The 18,568-nt window shown below is 40.9% G+C and overlaps 1 protein-coding gene across 3 annotated transcripts in view; it reads right to left on the bottom strand.

The window, feature by feature from the left end:
* Nucleotides 1-559: 559 nt before the first annotated feature.
* The window catches only part of gabrr2a (gamma-aminobutyric acid type A receptor subunit rho2a), a 73,502-nt gene continuing 55,493 nt past the window's right edge, over nucleotides 560-18,568 (bottom strand). For all 3 annotated transcript variants that reach the window (XM_086094389.1, XM_086094387.1, XM_086094388.1), the window contains 3 exons: nucleotides 17,480-17,632; nucleotides 9,670-9,878; nucleotides 560-4,235 (listed from right to left, as the gene is read on the bottom strand). In XM_086094389.1, coding sequence (XP_085950515.1) covers nucleotides 3,900-4,235; nucleotides 9,670-9,878; nucleotides 17,480-17,632 — 698 coding nt within the window. In that variant the 3' untranslated portion in view covers nucleotides 560-3,899. The remainder of the gene's footprint in view (nucleotides 4,236-9,669; nucleotides 9,879-17,479; nucleotides 17,633-18,568) is intronic.

Below are 18,568 nucleotides of genomic sequence, written 5' to 3'. Positions count from 1 at the left end.
ATAAGATAAATGGGAAAAAAATATTTGTGCGTGAATAATCAGACAAAAGTTCAATATAGTTATATTTACTGAGCTAATTTTTCTTCTTTCCGGCCAGTATAGTACTAGCTCAGGGGTCTAGTGGTAGAGTGTCTACCCTCAGACTGTGAGGTTGTTGGTTCAATCCCTGACTGGGTCATACCAAATATTAAATTTAAAAAAGGACCTTGTTACCTCCATGCGTGACACTGAGGCCAACTTGGACAAATGATTGTGAATGTATTTTAATCAATATTATTATTATTTATTTAGTCAATATTATTTGTTTTTAAAATACTATTTTCAAGACCGCTGCGGTTAATATAGGCCTAGTATTTTCTTATTTTTCATAATCTTACAGGTAAATTTAAGTACAATTTTCTTGTTCTGTTGGCAGATATTTTGATATAAGTGATCATTTTATTTAATTTTTTACTTAAAATTTTTACTTCTCCTTTTTGCACCAACCCAAATTTAACCATGGTCTGGTACATGGCATAGCTGCACATTATACAAAACTAATAATTAACAAACAATAAAATAACAGGTCAAGCACATCCTTTACTTACCAACAGGCAGACAACAAACAACATTTTGGATGATAAAATAAAGGGAAAAGATTTACATCGCTGTGAAGAATTATGGGATGAGGTCATCTACATTATATTGTCTAGGCCTAGGGTGAGTGACGTCCCCTAAGTGACATTTTCAGCAGGTTGAAATCTCACGTGTACACAGCAATGAAGGAAGTAGAGACTTTCGGGTTTACAAGCTGGAAATACAATCACTACGTTTAGTTTGTGACAGCCAAATAGGAAAATATTATGGTTGGTTCCACACTCTATTGTAGACAGTGCTTTCTCCTGTAGCTGAGAAAAAAATATCAAATTCAAAGAAACATTTGAAGTCACAGTACTGTACATTCAAGCTTGTGTAAAGGAAAGCTGCGACTAATGCAGGAGGTCCCTGAATTTAGTAGTTATATTTATAAACAATGTACATGATAAATATTACATTACAGTACAAACAGTAAAATGTCATAATGTGGGGTAAGCACGTTGAGCACAACAAAATGTAGCTGGCCAAGCGAGTAAAAGTTTAACGGATATTGACTGTCCAGGTTAGGTACCGTCCACAAATTACATTTCAAGGGTGACCAATGTAAATAATAACTTGAGTCCCACATACGTCACCCTGTAACAGGCAACTTGCAGACGGTCCCTAACTTCTACTCGCTATAGGGCGGCTGAATGCGTCCTCTTCACAGTTTCATCTTCACTTTCGGCTGCACACAAATCTGTGGCTGTACTGCTTTTGAAGAAGTGCTTCTTTGCGGTAGGGCGTAATTCAACCAATGTCCGCTGTGGGATGCAGTAATTCCTCAATAAGGTCTCTTTGTAGTTATTCGCAGCCATGTTATTCCATGCGTGTTTACAGCACGCAATACATCATAATGATCACATGGTCAAAAATGGTCGCTACTGTACTTAATGCAAAAAATATCCCCAGAAAATACTATAAAAATCATAATTGCTCAATGTAAATAGATTTTTTTTCATTGAATAGTTGAAATTAATAATTTCACACAATAGCTGGTTAGTTTTTAATAAATTGTGTTTCTTTAAGTCAAAAAGGTTGTCTGTTTTTAATGAAACTTTTTCCTTAAATCGACTGTGTAATATTTAGCGCCATCTAGTGGTGAACTAATAATTCATTCATTTTCACTATTGATTTCAATAATATGCAAAAAAATATATAGGTCTATATGTTATATCACATCAACGTACATTTTTCTATATAATTGCAGTTCTAGTAATAGTAGTTCTAGTAATATTACATGGCTGGAATCTCACCTTACATCCTGCTACGGATGCCCAAAGAGCAACTTTGCAAACGTGAGTTGCCCTGCTTGTAGCTAGAGTCGGACCCAATGGGTTGACGGCAGCTTACCTTCCACAGCTGGGGCCTGAAGGTAATCGTTGCTGAGTCCCGTGATTCAGGCTCCCGTCGCTTGTCACTTTATGCTTTTTACTCTCGCAAGCTTTTACTAGATTTTTTATTTTACTTGCTTTTTCCATTAGCCGCTCTTGTTAGCCACTCCAGCTAAATTTGGCTCTCTTGCTCTTTTGGCATCGCTCGCCGGAGTTCACACCAGCTGCCAAGTCGCCGTCGCTCGCCAAGATGCTCGTTCACTCACGCAAAATAAGAATTGGTGTTAAGTTTGCAAAGTGTGGTCTTTCTGAGTCATCGTAGTGTGCGTGCTTTGGCTGCATTCTATTTACCGACATGTAGTGGTGAACTTTTACACATTGTCACTTTAAACATTACTCTTAAAAATGCACTTCCAATAATGTATTGGCAAAATGAGTTGTCTTTTGGGGGGGGGGGGGTGAGTGAAATTGCCATCTGCTGAAAGTAAATAATAAAGGAACATGTCATCTAACTTAGTTACTTTTAAAATCAAGTAATCCGAATAGAAACTGTTACTTTTTCAAGGTAACTGTGGCAATACTGTTTCCAAGTACGACGGCGTATTAGGGCCACGTATAAATATTTTTTTTTTAGAAGGTGGGGGCAATAATCCGAGAACAAACTCGTAAATTTGCCACTTTATAAAGTGGCAAATTTGCCACTTTAAAGTGGCAGATTTGTGAGAGAAAAAAAAAATAAACTTAAGAGAAATACACGTAGTGTACTACTTGGAAGTTTGTGCCGATACTTTGCGGTCAGGTTTTCAAATGAGATAGTAATTGCTTTAGCAGAGATTAACCATATGATGTTAAGCATTCGCACTTTGAAGCGTTGGGTACTGCCAGCGAAAAAGATGCCTCGCTTTGCGAAGGTCCACACCCTGAGGATCAAGCATTTAAGTTAATTTGTTAAAATTACACATTCATACATTTTGGTATTTTTTTGTACAAGTAGCTAAGTTGATGAGTTGAATCTGCTGCTCTCCATCATTCACTTGCATTTACCTAAAGTATGCTAGCTTCTGATTGGTTAGTGTTAGTCAGGAGATAGGGGATCAGGAAGTGTTGTCGCTCCAGCTGCCGTGTATGACGTGTAAAGTTTCAAGTAAGAATGAATCCATCTCCATCCTGCCTTTTCATTTTATAAACAGTGTCCCATTAATCACCAACGAATCCTCACATTAGACTATAGCTATGCTATAGCTATTTCTCGTAATTGTTTTTGTCGCAAATTTGCCACTTCATAAACTTGCAAATCACAAATTTGCCACTTTATAGTAGAAAATTTACGATTTTTTTCCTCGCAAAGTTGCCACTTCATAAATTCGCAAATTTGTAACTTTATAGTTGCAAATTTATGAGTTTTTTCTCGCAAATTTACCACGTTTTTTCTCTGAATATTGCCCCCGCCCTCTAAACATATTTTTTTTATATGTGGCCCTATTACGCCGTCGTATCCCGCACATGGCTACGTCAATTCATATTTTTTCCTTGCTTAATAATAAAAAACATGTAAATACAGAATTTGTGTGTGTTTACTTGTGTTGTATTTGACTCATATTTTTTGTTTGATTATGGAAATATTAAGTGACAAACATGGAAAAAATAATAATCAGAAAGGGGCAAACAATTGTCACACTACTATATATATATATATATATATATATATATATATATATATATATATATATATATATATATATATATATATATACATACACGTAGACGATGTCTAGCACCAACAATGTACATTGTATTGTATTATAAGAGATTTGTGTTGCGTTCAATAACTGTCTGTGACCTCAAGCACCAAACATATGGTCCAAGTGTAATTTTGAATTAGTTCAAAAATTTTATATTTTAATGAAATATGTATTCTGTATTTTGTAAAACCCTAAATCAGGTGTGTGTTCAGCAGTAGACAGACCAATAGATCAGATTGAAGAAAATGTACGACCCAGGAAAAATCATACGTGAGTATTTGTCAATGGCATGTGTGTTTTGGATGATGTTTAGGGTACGTAGGCTCTTCTTCTTCTTGGTGGTGGTGGACTCACTGCTCACTGACAGATGAACCACTACGTGTTCTGTTTTTTCTGAAACATCATTCATTTCTTCCTGCTCCTCCCCGGGCATCATGGGCTCCTCAGTGTATCCAGCAAGACTGTTGGTATCGGCCTCGCTGTAGGTGCCGTCTAACATTGCCATGGTTCTCGTCTGGGAAATACCACATGTGCAGGGCAGTGACTATCAGGAAAGAAACATGCAATAATTTTATGAGATAGCACGACAACATGATACGACAAAGTAATAACAAAACAAACACCTAAAATTACATGATTTTTTTTTTGTTATTATTTTATTGAAACGACCTAATCCATCCATTTATCGCCACGAGGGTCGCAGATGTGCTGGAGCCTATCCCAGCTGTCTTTGGTTAGCCAGTAGGTGGGGCACACCCTCAACTGCTTGCCAGCCAATTGCAGGGCATACACAGACGATAGCATAACTACTCCAACATAATATAATTTGGTATTTGAATTGCAAAAAACCATAGCATTCTGCTCTTATGTCGATCTTTTGAGCTGTCTGTTAAGAAAAGAGTGAGGAATAAATAACAGTGCCAGATTTCCACTGAGAACTACACCGAAAAAGTTCTATGTACCCCAGAATATCATGTATGCCAATAACCAACACCTGCTGTAAAATATTGTTTAAAACCCTGCTGTCGCTCCATAAAGCACTGTTGGCACAAGAGAGTGGGGGATTTATCCTTACAATTGAGAGTAGGGTTGAGATCAGTGATGTAGTCCAGCATATATGGGTATGGCGTATACCCACTTCTTTTTCAGTCAGTTTTGCATCTACTTACTTCTAAATCTTTCTTGATGCGCACGATTCAGTCATGACCCACCCTCCGCTGCCTCAAACTGTTGCTCCATAATACTTGCTGCCTTATTGCTTAATTAAAGGCATGAGGACTGATGCGCCAATCACAGAGTGGGTAGGGCGGGTCATGCTGAGGAATCTATTGCTAACACGTATGGTGCCAATGCTACTCGAGATGAGTGACAGGTCATTACGTCCAGTGGTGTAGTCCAGGGTATACGTGGGTATACGGCGTATACCCACTTCTTTTTCAGTTAGTTTTGCGTCTACCCACTTCTAAATCCTTAATTTTGCATCTACCCTAGGGCTGAATGATTTTAGAAAAAAAAAAGAATTGTGATTTCTATTTAATTTGCGATTTTCTTCGCATTCAGCTTTTTATTCACAATGTACAGTAACGTTTCCAAACATGACTGAAAATGACATACCCTCAAAATATTAAACGCTATTACTCAAATAATGCAAGAACACAAAAGAGGTTGTGTGAGAGAGGTAGTCCTTTAAAATGGTTCAAGTTAAGGCAAGACCCATAGTAGGCTACTACTTGGTGCCATGTTTAAATATGCAATTATGTGTAATAGTCTATGTAACCAAAAATGTTTTACATTTTGTACTCATGTTCATGTTCTTTGTAAATAAATGTAATACTATATGTAAATAAATATCTTCCCCATATTCCCATATTTTTACTCTGGACTTGAATGCTTCAAACTGACACTGAGGGCTTTGTGATATACTGTGAAATTAATCTCATGGTAGGTGTTTTTACTGTAATGGTGAGTGTAAAAGTGTAAAAATCATGATGGGAGTATTTCTGATTGGGGTAATTGTGAAAAGGTAAATATTGTTTGTTAAAAAGGGTCAGAAAGTATCATTCATTCATTCTCACTGTTTCTCTAATGTTTAAGTATAAAGATGAAGCAAAAATGGTTTTATATGATGTTATTTGAAATAATCTTAGACAACTGCTGTACTGTACAGTGTGATTGAGGGGTTTTGGGCGGTGGGAGAGTAAGCTTTTTGTTTGAGTGGCTCTTCTTATATGTGTGTGCGTGTTAATTTGTCGCTAACTGCTTACTTTTTGTGTTAGGCATGTGATAAACGTGGGATCACGCAGCTTGTTGCCCAATTTTTGGTTTTTCTTTCACACTTGCAGGTATGTGTTTGCTGTTTATAATGTAAACGTTTAATGTGATTGTGATTCATTTGTATAGTTTTCATAAATCTTTTTAGAACATTGTGATGTACATTGAGCTGGCGTCTGCCTACAAAGTGATAAACGTGGGATCACGCAGCTTGTTGCCCAATTTTTGTTTTTTCTTTCACACTTGCAGGAGAAATAAATCCCAACTTCGGATCCAACTCTACGCCTGTTTATTTCGTGCACCGGAACAAAACGCAGTGTGGTCGAACGTGCAAACCGCCCCTGCTACCTATAAAGAATAAAAATGCAAATATCTCTGGCATCTTATTCCCTAAAAAAAAAAAAAGTATCAAAATATGATGTTTAACGCACGCGATATGTCCTGATGACCACGTGACTGTCCAAAATGGCCGATACTGTACTTAATGCAAAAATATTCATAAAAAGTGCTAGAAAATCATGATCGCTTGACATTAATTGGCAATTTTTTCAGGGAAGAGTTGAAATTAACCATTTCACAGAATAGCTGGTTAGTTTTTCATAAGTATTGTGTTCTTTTAACGCGGTTCTAACCAGACTTCTGTGAAAAGTCCACTGTACGCCCAAGCACTTATCTTGGATCATTCCCGTCTCTGCATTTCACGAGCGATTAACATGTTTAGCGACTGCCCATTTTCCTTTGGTGAAAGCGCTACTTTTAATAGGGTAGTACATTTGTTACCATGGAGGAGAGGATCTGCACCACACAGCTCGTTGCTGCTACTGCATACGGACTTGTTATTAGTCAGTCCATTCTGCCACGGAGCAAGTTAGCTTAGCGCCTCGTGTTCTCAATCACGGACTGTGTTGTCAACTTGTCAAGCAGCCGCGAAAGAAAGTACCTCCGGGTGACGTAGACGACAGCGTGACATAGACACGGTGCTTATTTCTTATTTATATTTTTTAACCATTTCTGGCTACTGTGTGTGTGTGTCGCAATTTGGGTCTCAAAACAATATATCGTTCAGCCCAGTGGTGTAGTGGTCCCTGGAGAAGTGGGTATACTCTAAATGTTACTGTTTTTTTGCTTCTAGAAAAACGGCCTGTTTTAGAAACGGTGACGTGAGGACAAAAAAACACCATTTGTAATTATGCATAATAATAAAATCATCATGAATGAATTAGGAGCAATTCGCAATGTAAAATGTATTTATTGTGAGGTAAACATGAATATTGTGTTCTCTACTATAAAATTCAACAACATCATGTAAGTTAGTTAGGGCTAACTTACTTTATTTAGTTATTGTATACAATATACAATAACTTGGTTAACGTTACTTAGACCTAAAATTAAGGTAAGGAGAAGGGGCTTCATAGACACTGAGATAACTCTGGTCCTGGCATTTATTACAGTTTCATTCATATAACTCAAACTGGGTTAATTATACAATTACTGAAACAATTACGGGGCTTCTCTTTAACAGTGGTTCTCAAATCGGGGTACGCGCACCACTGTGGGTACGTGAAAACACATCAGGGGGCACATGGGATTTCAAAATATATTTAAAAAAAGCATACATGCAAGGAACCATTTTTTTCCTTCAGTTTCTGCTTTTATTTAACGTTAACTGAATTATTTGTTTTGAAAACCAACCTGTACCATGATCCCAAAGGAGTACTTGTTATGTTGATAATTATTGCACAATTATTCATTTGCCATTAAGATAATTACTTCTCTTTTTTTGACCGATACATAGTGGGACTATGGTCAAAGTTAAAACCAGTTCCATATGTTAACCTTCCGGTTACTGGACGACCAGCTCTTCCTACTGAGCCACGGCCGCCACTATTCACCTATTTTCTATTTTTGCCGGACGACGCATTCGTCGGCATCCGTCAAATGGCTAATTAGCACAGAACACATTCAAACAGGACAGGAAGACCGACACAGTTTCAAAATAAAAATTCCGGTTACTATTCAGAATAAAACATTTGCCAGATCCTATTTTGTAATCATGTCAGCAAAACGTTATAAAGCATAACGCTTATTCACTGTTTAAACACCAACGAACATGGACGAGGATAGGTGGAAAGCCACTAAAATTATATATGACACCTTGACATCCTTTTTATAAGGACAACCTAAAAAAGGATGCTGCATGGAACGTCATATAGCAGAAGCTATGGGAGTGGACAGTGAGTTCAATCAAAGAAAGTCCACCTCACTTTCTGCTTCTCTGTTGAGCACAGACTTTCTGTGTGTTTGTCGTTGTTTTTAATGCCACATTATCACGAGTGATCATGCGAAACACGGTAGGAAGTTGTCGGCTACAGAGCTGCCGAACTGCAGCTGTGCGCAGCCCTTGAGTTTTGTCCATAAAATTGACATGTCCGGAGTCAAGACGAGCGGATCCGCAACACACACGCATGCTGTGTAATTTCAGGGGTTATTCTTAAGGCCTAGATACACCAATCAGACGTCGGTCAAATGTCGTCGGCACGTTGCGTAGAAAAATGACGTGAATACACACCGCACCAACATCGATTATTACGTACCTTCAGCGCATGCGCGAGAAGTAATTCCCCTCCGTACCATCAACGATGGTAGTCATTCTTCCTAAAGGCAACCAGCAATCTCTTTACGGGGGCGGAATATAAAAACGTAAACAACTCATACCGGTGTTGACAGCGGCGCCGGGGTAAACGCGGCGGCCAGCTGGTGAAGCGAAAACAGGCACTGGAACAAGCTTCGTCCCCTTATCGTTCCTGAACGCATGGATGTACTCCGTTGTGGCGTATCCTGGACCCTGTCGACTCCTGGCTGCTACCGATCGTCGGTTCACCCAAAAAGCTTTGGCCGTGCTGCCCTCCGCGTTTTGGATGCCGACCTCCGGACGGAAGGGCCATGCACCCCTGCTGCTCCCACAAGGATCACGCTGTTAAATGCGCGGTCATTGACAAACAAAACATTTATTTTGAGGGAGTTTATCCTTTCCAACAACTTGGATTTCCTCTGCCTGGTGGAGACCTGGACTATCGCTGGTAAGTCCACCGCTATGATTGAATTACTACTGCCTGGCTGTGCTTACTTGGACGCTCCGAAAACGTCAGGCCGAGGTGGAGGAACGGCGACTATTAAAAAAAAAACCACATCGATCACAGCTTTGAAGCCACCGTCTTTGAAGTCGGCCAAAATGTCACTGTCATTTACTGACTTCCAAAATACAATAAGGACTTTTTAAATGACTTTGCAAATCTTCTTGCCGAAATCATGCTGAAATATGATCATATCCCCTTTATGGGGGACTTTAATATTCACGCGTGCTGTCCTGAAAAACCATAAAGTTTAGTTGAGTACTGTTTATCCACATTATCACTTGCTCTTCTTGCCCTGTACGCTGATTCGCTAGCTAACAGCCAATCACAGTGATCAAATGCCCCCGACGCCAATTAAATATGTTGAATTTGCTGGAACGCTGTCCGACTCCCGACGTCGGATTGGTGTATCTAGGCTTTTACATGTCACCAATTCTAAAACAGGGCATTTTTCTGGACTTAAAAACCCCCTGAAAATTCAGACATATATCCACTTCTCCAGGGACCACTACACCACTGGTTTAGATAGGACACTTTCACATAGTGCCAAACAACCAGGTGAGACAAACCTACCTGGGATCGTGCCCGCTCTCTCATTTTTCGTTCCCGGCGGTCCTGGACAGTGGACAGATAGTTGACCGCAGCATACTCCAACACAGATAAGAAGACAAAGACAAAGCTGACCCACAGGTAAATGTCCACTGCCTTGATGTATGACACTCGAGGCATAGATGCATTCACACCGGTGATTATGGTGGACATGGTTAGTACAGTGGTGATACCTAGACACAAGATACATGAGATTAGCCTAGAAATCCAGAATCACTCGCGGCTTTTGTCTGGTCAACGGTCCTATAAGTGGCATTTCTGAGGCGGGGCAAACCCCAGCTAACAGACAGTACAATGAACCAATGAGCGAAGAGTGGACATTACGTCAGAAAAGCGACTCGTTGAAGTCTTTTTTTTTTTTTTTTTTTGCGGAGACCGAGTAAAAATCCAAAATGGCTACTAGTTGTAGAGAGACAGTAGTGAATGACTTATGTCGTTGCGGGAAAAACTTGAAGATTCATGGTGTCATGAGTCACTGTTTTGATATTCGAACAGCGTTATAAATCAGTAATCTCGCCGCTGTTAAAACGACCTGCGCCGAAGAGTGACGTTGCTCACGAAAATGTCACACAAATAGACAAATTTAATTGGCCGGCCTGTTTTCTGTGGGTGCCGAATCGCTGTCTATGGACGCCTGTCCAGATCCACTTTCTTTTTCAAGCAGGCTAGATAAGATTACCTCGTGTGTTGGAACTCCAAACCTCACTGGATACTCAGGTACAAGTGAGCTATCTATCTAACTGAATTATATAACATTAATTGATTGATACATTGAACAAATAAATATTAGAAAATAATAATTGAAAGAAAGAAAAGGACTGTCAATAGTTGTCATTATTCAGCCCTCCAACAGCCCTTTATTAAATATATTAAGGCTGTGCAGTTTTGGACAAAGTCTACTTTTGTCCTTGACATCCTGTTGGTGAAACTGATGAACACCTAAAAAGTAAGATACTGGAACTGTATAACAGAGGTGGCAAATCCAAGTCCAGAGAGTTTAAAAACCCTGCCACAGTTTGGCTTTAGCCCCTTGTGCTAGCTAGCTAGCTATCGAGCAGGTAACCGAGCACCTGGGGAGTTGGCTAGGAAGCTCGCTAGCTAGCACCTGGGGCTAAAGGCAGGGTTTTTGCTTTCTGGAACTGGATTTGCCACCTCTACTGTTGAACGATACCAGACAAAGAGACAATGCTTTGTCCATCCAGCCATCGATTTACTACCGCTTATCCGGGGTCGGGTTGCTGGGGCACCAGCTTTATGAGGGAAGCACAGACTTCCCTCTCCCCAGGATCCCAAGGCATTCCCAGACCAGCCGAGAGACATAGTCTCTCCAGCGTGTCCTGGGTCGTCCCCGGAGCCTCATGCCAGTGGGAAATGCCTGGAACACCTCTCCAGGGAGGCGACCCGAGGCATCCGAACCAGATCCCCGAGCCACCTCAACTGGTTCCTATCTCGGCTCGACCCTGAGTCCCTCCCGGATGACCGAGCTTCTCACCCTATCTCTAACGGAGAACCCGGACAGTCTACGGAGGAAACTCATTTCGACCGCTTGTATCCGGGATCTTGTGCTTTCGGTCACTACCCACAGCTCGTGATTATAGGTGAGGGTAGGAATGTAGATCGACCGGTAAATCGAGAGCTTCACCTTTTGGCTCAGCTCCTTCTTCACCACAACAGACCGATACAGAGCCCGCATCACTGCAGATGCTGCACCAATCCGCCTGTCCATCTCCCTGCTCCCTCCTGCCCTCACTCGTGAACAAGACCCCAAGATACTTGAACTCCTCCACTTGGGGCAGGATCTCATCCTCGACCCGGAGAGAGCATGCCACTCTTTTCCGACTGAGGACCATAGTCTTGGATTTGGAGGTGCTGATCTTCATCCCAACCATTTCACACTCTGCTGCAAACTGGAGATCACGGCTTAATGAAGCCAACAGCACCACATCGTCTGCAAAAAGCAGAGATGCTATACTGAGGCCACCAAACCAGACCCCCTCAACGCTTCGGCTGTGCCTAAAATTTCTGTCCATAAAAGCTATGAACAGAATCGGTGACAAAGGGCAGCCTTGGCGGAGTCCAACCCTCACTGGGAACGAATCAGACTTACTGCCGGCAATGCAGACCAAACTCTGACATCGGTTGTACAGGGACCGAACAGCCCGTATTAGGGGGCTCGGTACCCCGTACTCCCGAAGCACCCTCCAGAGGACTCCCTGAGGGACATGGTCAAACGTCTTCTCCAAATCCACAAAACACATGTAGACAGGTTTCAATCAATTTCCCAACGGACCCTCCTCTCCAGCACCCCTGAATAGACCTTACAGGGGAGGCTGAAGAGTGTGATCCCTTTATAGTTGGAACACACCCAGTTGGAACATACCCTCCGGTCCCCCTTCTTAAAAAGAGGGACGAACACCCCTGTCTGCCAATCCAGAGGCACTGTCCCCGATGTCCATGCGATGGTGTAGAGGCGTGTCAACCACGACAGCCCCACAACATCCAAAGCCTTTAGGAACTCCGGGCGGATCTCATCCACCCCTGGGGCCTTGCCACCGAGGAGCTTTCCAACCACCTTAGTGACTTCGTCCCCAGAGATAGAAGAGCCCACCTCAGAGTCCCCAGACTCTGCTTCCTGAAAGGAAGATGTGTTGGTAGAATCCTCCGAATCACGCACCTCCAGGTCTTACTGTCATTGCCCACATGAGCGTTGAAGTCCCCCAGCAGAACGAGGGAGTCCCCAGGGGGATCGCTCTCCAGCACAACCTCGAAGGACTCCAAAAAGGGTGGGTAGTCTGAACTGCTGTTTGGTCCATATGCACAAACAATAGTCAGGAGTACTTGCTTCTGGTTTGTACTACATTTAAAACATATACTGATTGAAATACAGCTCAAGCAAAAGCTACGAAATGAAGAAATTGAGTGATGAACTGTAATGGCAATGTTTTGAACTTTCAAAGCTTCAAAACAGACTATGTGCAAATAGTCAAGAGGGAAAAGTATACAGTATATATAAATTCCGATGTTTAAAATATTGTTTTATCGAATCAGTAAGATTACCAAATGAACAATACTGAGCTCTCTCAACAAATACATAAATAAACTATTTTTTTTATATATTCTTAAGTTTATATTTCCAAAGTCTGTATATTCAAAACGGGTGAATATTTACTTAATATACCTGTAGATACATGTTATTGTGAGAAACTGGGTATGCTTTTTGCCGCAATAGTACAGTAAATAGCAAAACACACTAGGATCTCAGTGGCAATTTTTTCTATTTCTTAAAATGTTATTTTATTTTATTATCTCTCCGTGAGCCGTCACCTTGGCGGTGGTGGAGTTGTTTGTGTATCGCAATGATCCTAGGCAGCGAAGTTGTCTAGGGCTTTATGCAGGGTCACCATGGCATAGTCCTTCAGGATGTCTCATCTCAGATTCAGGATGAGCAATTATTATGAATACCTTACAGACAGTATTAACTTGCCCCATATATTTGGATACATTCCCGTAGCACTGCCGTGCATCTATCCATTGAATGGCACCCGCTGGCCAGTATTATCATAAACAGCATTTACAGTACATATACATACAGTAGACGGCAACACTGTCGTGAGTACGTTGGCGCCGCAGCCATATTGGATGAGGCAAAGTGAAGCTATTTGTAAAGATGCCTTGCTAAGTTACTCCTTGGACATGTATCATCAAGCCACAACTCATCGGATTAATAAAGAACCATTACCTTTGATTATATTATCCCATTCTAACTCAATCTTACTATTTATTTGCCGATTTAATGGCGAATACAATTGCCACATCCAATATGGCTGATGCGTTGACATATCGCTTCCAACGGGCCACCTGTTTAAGAAGAAAAAAGGAAAGCAGAATTCAACCTATTTTTAGATGCCCACACAATATGTGGCTCCCGTGGTTCCTTTTTTCAAGTGGCTCTTTAGTTGCCGACCCGAATGCAGTTTGTAGTATGTCCCTCCTCACTTGCCGTACTGTAGTCTTGTGTGCCTGCGTCCTCGGAAACTTGCGGCTTCACTTGTCCAAAATGTACATGACTCTTGCACACCAACATTGACGTATTCGTTGCGTATAAGCCAGCGTAGGTCTACCTAACATTATTTTCAGTAATGGCTGTTGCAGACAAAACAATCAAAGAAAACCACACCACTATTGCTTCATATGGTGACATCTTGAAGAATGCCGCCAGAAAACGTTTTGGAATGTCACCCTTTTTGTCTTGAACAAACGGCTACTGTTGGCCGTAGCCGACGCTGAAAACAAGAACAATTCACGAGCGGCGAGCAATAGCAGCAATGAACACATAACCAGCCAACATGTACATCCCCCACGGCGACTCCGCGAGACCTGTGTTGCATTTACTGACACTCGGACATAGGAGTGCAAAACAGAATGAATGAAAAATATAATAAAAAAGGAGATCCATGCCTCACAATCATTTTGGGGGGCACAATCATCTTGGTGGGCGGGCACGGACGCCTATGGCGACAGGTGTGGGTTGAGGTACGAACTCACGACCTTCAGCTTGGGAGACTGCCACACTACCACCAAAGACATCGTTTTTGGTTTCTTGGAGGAAGATTCCATGCAATCATGGAATCAGCTGCAGCTGACATGAGCGATATACTGGTAGAACTGAGGAACTGCGTGGCTTCAGGCAGTAGATTGGCTAGATTGGTATTTTACTCTCTTCCAAGTGTAAATATTACTCTAAAACTGAGTCTTTTTGTTTCCTACTCTAAATAGTCAAATTTACTCTGCAGAATTTACTGTGTACTCTTATGTAACAATCATTATCTTACAGCCTGAATTGTTTATGTACAAAGTAAAAATAAAGACAACTAAGATGATAGTAAATTCAACTTTGCTTAAACTTTGCAACTTGTAGCAGCATTCCTGACATGCTTATAAATGATGGTGCAGCTTCCATTAAAGGCTACTGTGGCCTTCACAACTTTAGCGCAAATGTTTAGTGCATTTTTAAAGACTCTTTTACACAATTAGGAAAATCCACTGTGGTTCAAGAAAACTAAAATAAACACTATTACTGGTTTTCAATTTTGTTTTTATTTAAATTGTATCCAAAATGTTTTGTTTTGCTTTAATAGTACGCTTAATTTACAAGACTGACACAATTAAAATAAGGTATGCGCCTGAAATAAAATAAATCAATAAATAAAACAAAAGCATTAAAGATTAGGAGGAACATTTTTTATCACTACAGTATAACATAGTATATTGCAATGAACTGGGTTATGTCTATTACTATGTGTTGACATTAAAGGCTTGTAGCAGTGTGTAATTTTTAGCGCCAACTAGTTATGAACTAATAATCCATTCACTTTGAAAAAACACTATTGATTTCAATAATATGCGAAAACAAAAAGTTATATCACATCAACGTACATTAAAAAATAAATACAATTGCAGGTCTAGTAATGACTAATTATATTACATGACTGGGGCCTCACCTTACAAGAGGCTGGCATGTTTCGCCGCCATCTCCTGCTACGGATGCCCAAAGGACAACTTTGTTAACGTACAATAGTTAACTCAATGTCAATGTTTACGCTTCTGTTAGTGGCTAGTTGCTAACACCCGGAGACTTTTGTGTATCATACAAATCATACAATGACAGACTAATTAACTAACGGTTTCTTAGCGTCCTTAATTAGCGATTAAATATGATTTGGGGATGGCTTTGCGTTGAGTAATAGTTGAGAGAGGGCAAGTCAAGCTAGCCGAGTAGTCGCCTTGAGTCGTGACGCGCCCACCACATGCTGTACGGGTCAATTTCAAAATACAAGTAACAAGGCAATTGCATTGACGCCAGTGTATTACTTGGAAGACTATGTACTATGTATGACCCGAACAGGGTGCCTGATCTGTACGGATCACACTGATTAAAATATGTACTCGCGCCGTGTGACCGGATAAAACTTTTACCAGCACAGGCTGTAAAGTTGTCCGGATTTGCGGGTAAATTGGTTGCAGTGTCAAGCCCTTTGACAAAACATCAAGAATGGCATGGCTGAGGTGGTAGAGTCAACCAAGCTGAAGCTCATGAGTTTGTTCCTCAGCACTTAAGCAATTGCTTAAGTTTATAAAACAAATAAAATAAACTTGTAAAATGTACTAAAAATTTACTTAGAATTTCTGAGTGAAAAAACATTCCGAGGGGTTTTCTAGTAAATATCACCCCCCAAAGGTGAAGTTACATAAGATTCCACAATTGATTAATTTGCAATTGCATATATCGTAGGCATTCATTCACGCACTATACACTTGTTTATATCAATTGCCAAAACGATTGTTTTCAAAGCTTGAGAGGTCATCAGTAAAAAGCAGAACCGTGACCAAATGCTGCAGAAATGAATTTGTTTTTCAATAAAAATATAACACTCAAATCCCCAGTCCAGTGTCACAAGCATTTTATACTTAACTACCATCATCACAGTTTCCTGTTGCAGAAACATATCATGATTTCATTTTGTAAAAGTGACACAAAAGTGCCTAACTTTTTCATGACGCTTTGCCCTTTTATTTAATGTAAATGCAATACAATTTTATCCAGCAGATGTCACCACACTGAATTGTGTCAAATGCTTTCCATCACTAGTGGCAAGCGATTTCGTACCCCTTGCCACCCTGTAAAATCTTGTATGTATCCCAGTGAAGGTTGAACTCCGCCAAGGATGCCCTTTGTCACCAATATTGTTAATAACATTTTTAGACAAAATTTCTAGGCCCAGCCGAGGTGTTTAAGGGTTCTGGTGGCCTCAGATTTGCAACTGATTTTTTGCAGATGATGTAATACTGTTGGCTTCTTAAAGCTGCAATTTCTAACTCTGAATGGAGCAGTTCGCAGCAGAGTGCAAAGCAGTTGGGATGAAAATCAGCACTTCCGAATCAGAGACCATGGTCCTCAGTCGGAAAAGGGTGGAGTGCCGTCTCCAAGTCGGGGATGAGATCCAAGTGGAGGAGTTCAAGTATCTTGGGGTCTTGTTTACAAGTGAGGACAGGACGTAGTGGGACACTGACACGTAGATCGGTGCAGTGTCTGCTGTGAGGCGGACTCTGTATCTGTGTCGTGGTAAAGAACGCACTTTAACCGTAAGGCGAAGCTCTTGATTTACTGGTCGATATACGTTTCGACCCTCACTTACGGTCATGTGTGTCATGACAGTAAAAACAAGATCCCGGGTACAAACGGCCAAAATGAGTTCCCTCCACATGGATAGGGTGTGTGGCGACTGTGGCACAGGAGGTAGAGAGGGTCGTCCTGTAACCGATGGGTCAGCTGTTAGATGCCAGCTCTCTACAACACGTGTCATTGTGTCCTTGGGCAAGACACTTTACACATATTGCCACCATTGCTGCTCACACAGGTGTATGGCAGGTGTGAATCTTTGGTGGTGGTCAGAGGAGCCATAGGAGCACATTGGCAGCCACGCCTCTGTCAGCTTGCTCCAGGGAAACTGGCTCCATATGTGGTTTACTGCCACCAGAGTGTGAATATGCGAGTACGTGAATAATTGTAAAGCGCTTTGAGCGTGGGACAGCAAAAGAGAAAACACCATATAAATCCAATTAAAACCCAAATTAAATTGAAGTTAAAAAGCCTATACACACACATACCGTATTCCCTTTGGCAAGCTACCCACAAACCAGTCATCAGTAGGCTTGCAAACTATTGTAACTAATAACTATTGATGAGCCAGACTTTAAAGGATGTTATTTTTACCGAGGGAAACTCTGGCTGGCACAGCCCGGCGGTCAATCCAAAAGGACACCCAGGATAGCATGACCATTAGTGTGGCAGGAAAATATGTCTGCAGCAGAAAGAAGAAGATGTGGCGTCTCAGCGTGAAGTTGATGTAGAGGCGATTGTACCAGCCTGAAAACACAATACGACAACAGCTCACGTGTGTACATGTTTTATTAAACACAGAAACATATCCCTCAGTGAGGTGTTCTACTATGTTGGTACGTGGTTCAAATTGTTTCATTTTTGCTTATTCAATTGCATTTCATATTTTTAGAAAACCACATTCTATCACTTCTCCCCTAAAACTTTACAAAATACACAAGGGCAAGTACATCTTGCCTAGCAATTTTTTTTCTACGAGTGATATTGTAACAATGTAGTATCTTTTTTTTTGGGGGGGGGCACCCCAAAAAATCAAACTCATAAAAAATAACAATAATAGTAATTATAGTAATATCAGTATGTAATATTTAAAATAAAAGTTTGTAAAGCATACATTTTGTGTTCCTCTTCTTTCGCCCATATTGAATGAAATTAAAAAATTTTTTTGGATGTACGCAGAGCTAAAGACAAGTGGAGAGCGCCCAGTGCAAAGCCGGGGTCAAAGGTTGTTGTTCTGCAAGATTAATTCTCGTGATATTTGTGAGTTCACAAACTCCAGAGAATACATCTTGTACCGAGCCCGTTGATTTCCACCAATCACAGAGCGACATTGTGTTTGGGGCGTGATATGCAGCTGTGACGAAACCAGGGAGCCAGCGGCAAAACCGGGGGGGTGGACATACAAACCTAACATGGACGAATGGACGCTGCAATTAATTATGTTCTTGCAGAATTACTCACTGTTTCCTTGTTGAATGTTTAACAGCAAGAGGCGCTTTGTGCATTTTTTGCTGGTAAAGATGTTCGTGCTCGAGCATACAGAAGGCTTTGATGCACCCTCTGACCTGAAGCGGTCGCTTAAAGCAATGGTAGTTATTACAAAAAATTGGCAGCAGAGTATAGGAGATCAGAGTTTGTGAATAATGATGAAAAACTTAGCTATATTCTAATGCTAATTGCTGC

This window comes from Leptonotus elevatus, chromosome 14 (assembly GCF_054856555.1).
Source record: "Leptonotus elevatus isolate MCC_2025b chromosome 14, RoL_Lele_1.0, whole genome shotgun sequence".
Taxonomy (NCBI): domain Eukaryota; kingdom Metazoa; phylum Chordata; class Actinopteri; order Syngnathiformes; family Syngnathidae; genus Leptonotus; species Leptonotus elevatus.
Note: the sequence above shows the minus strand (reverse complement) of the source record. Positions and strands in the feature narration are given on the sequence as shown.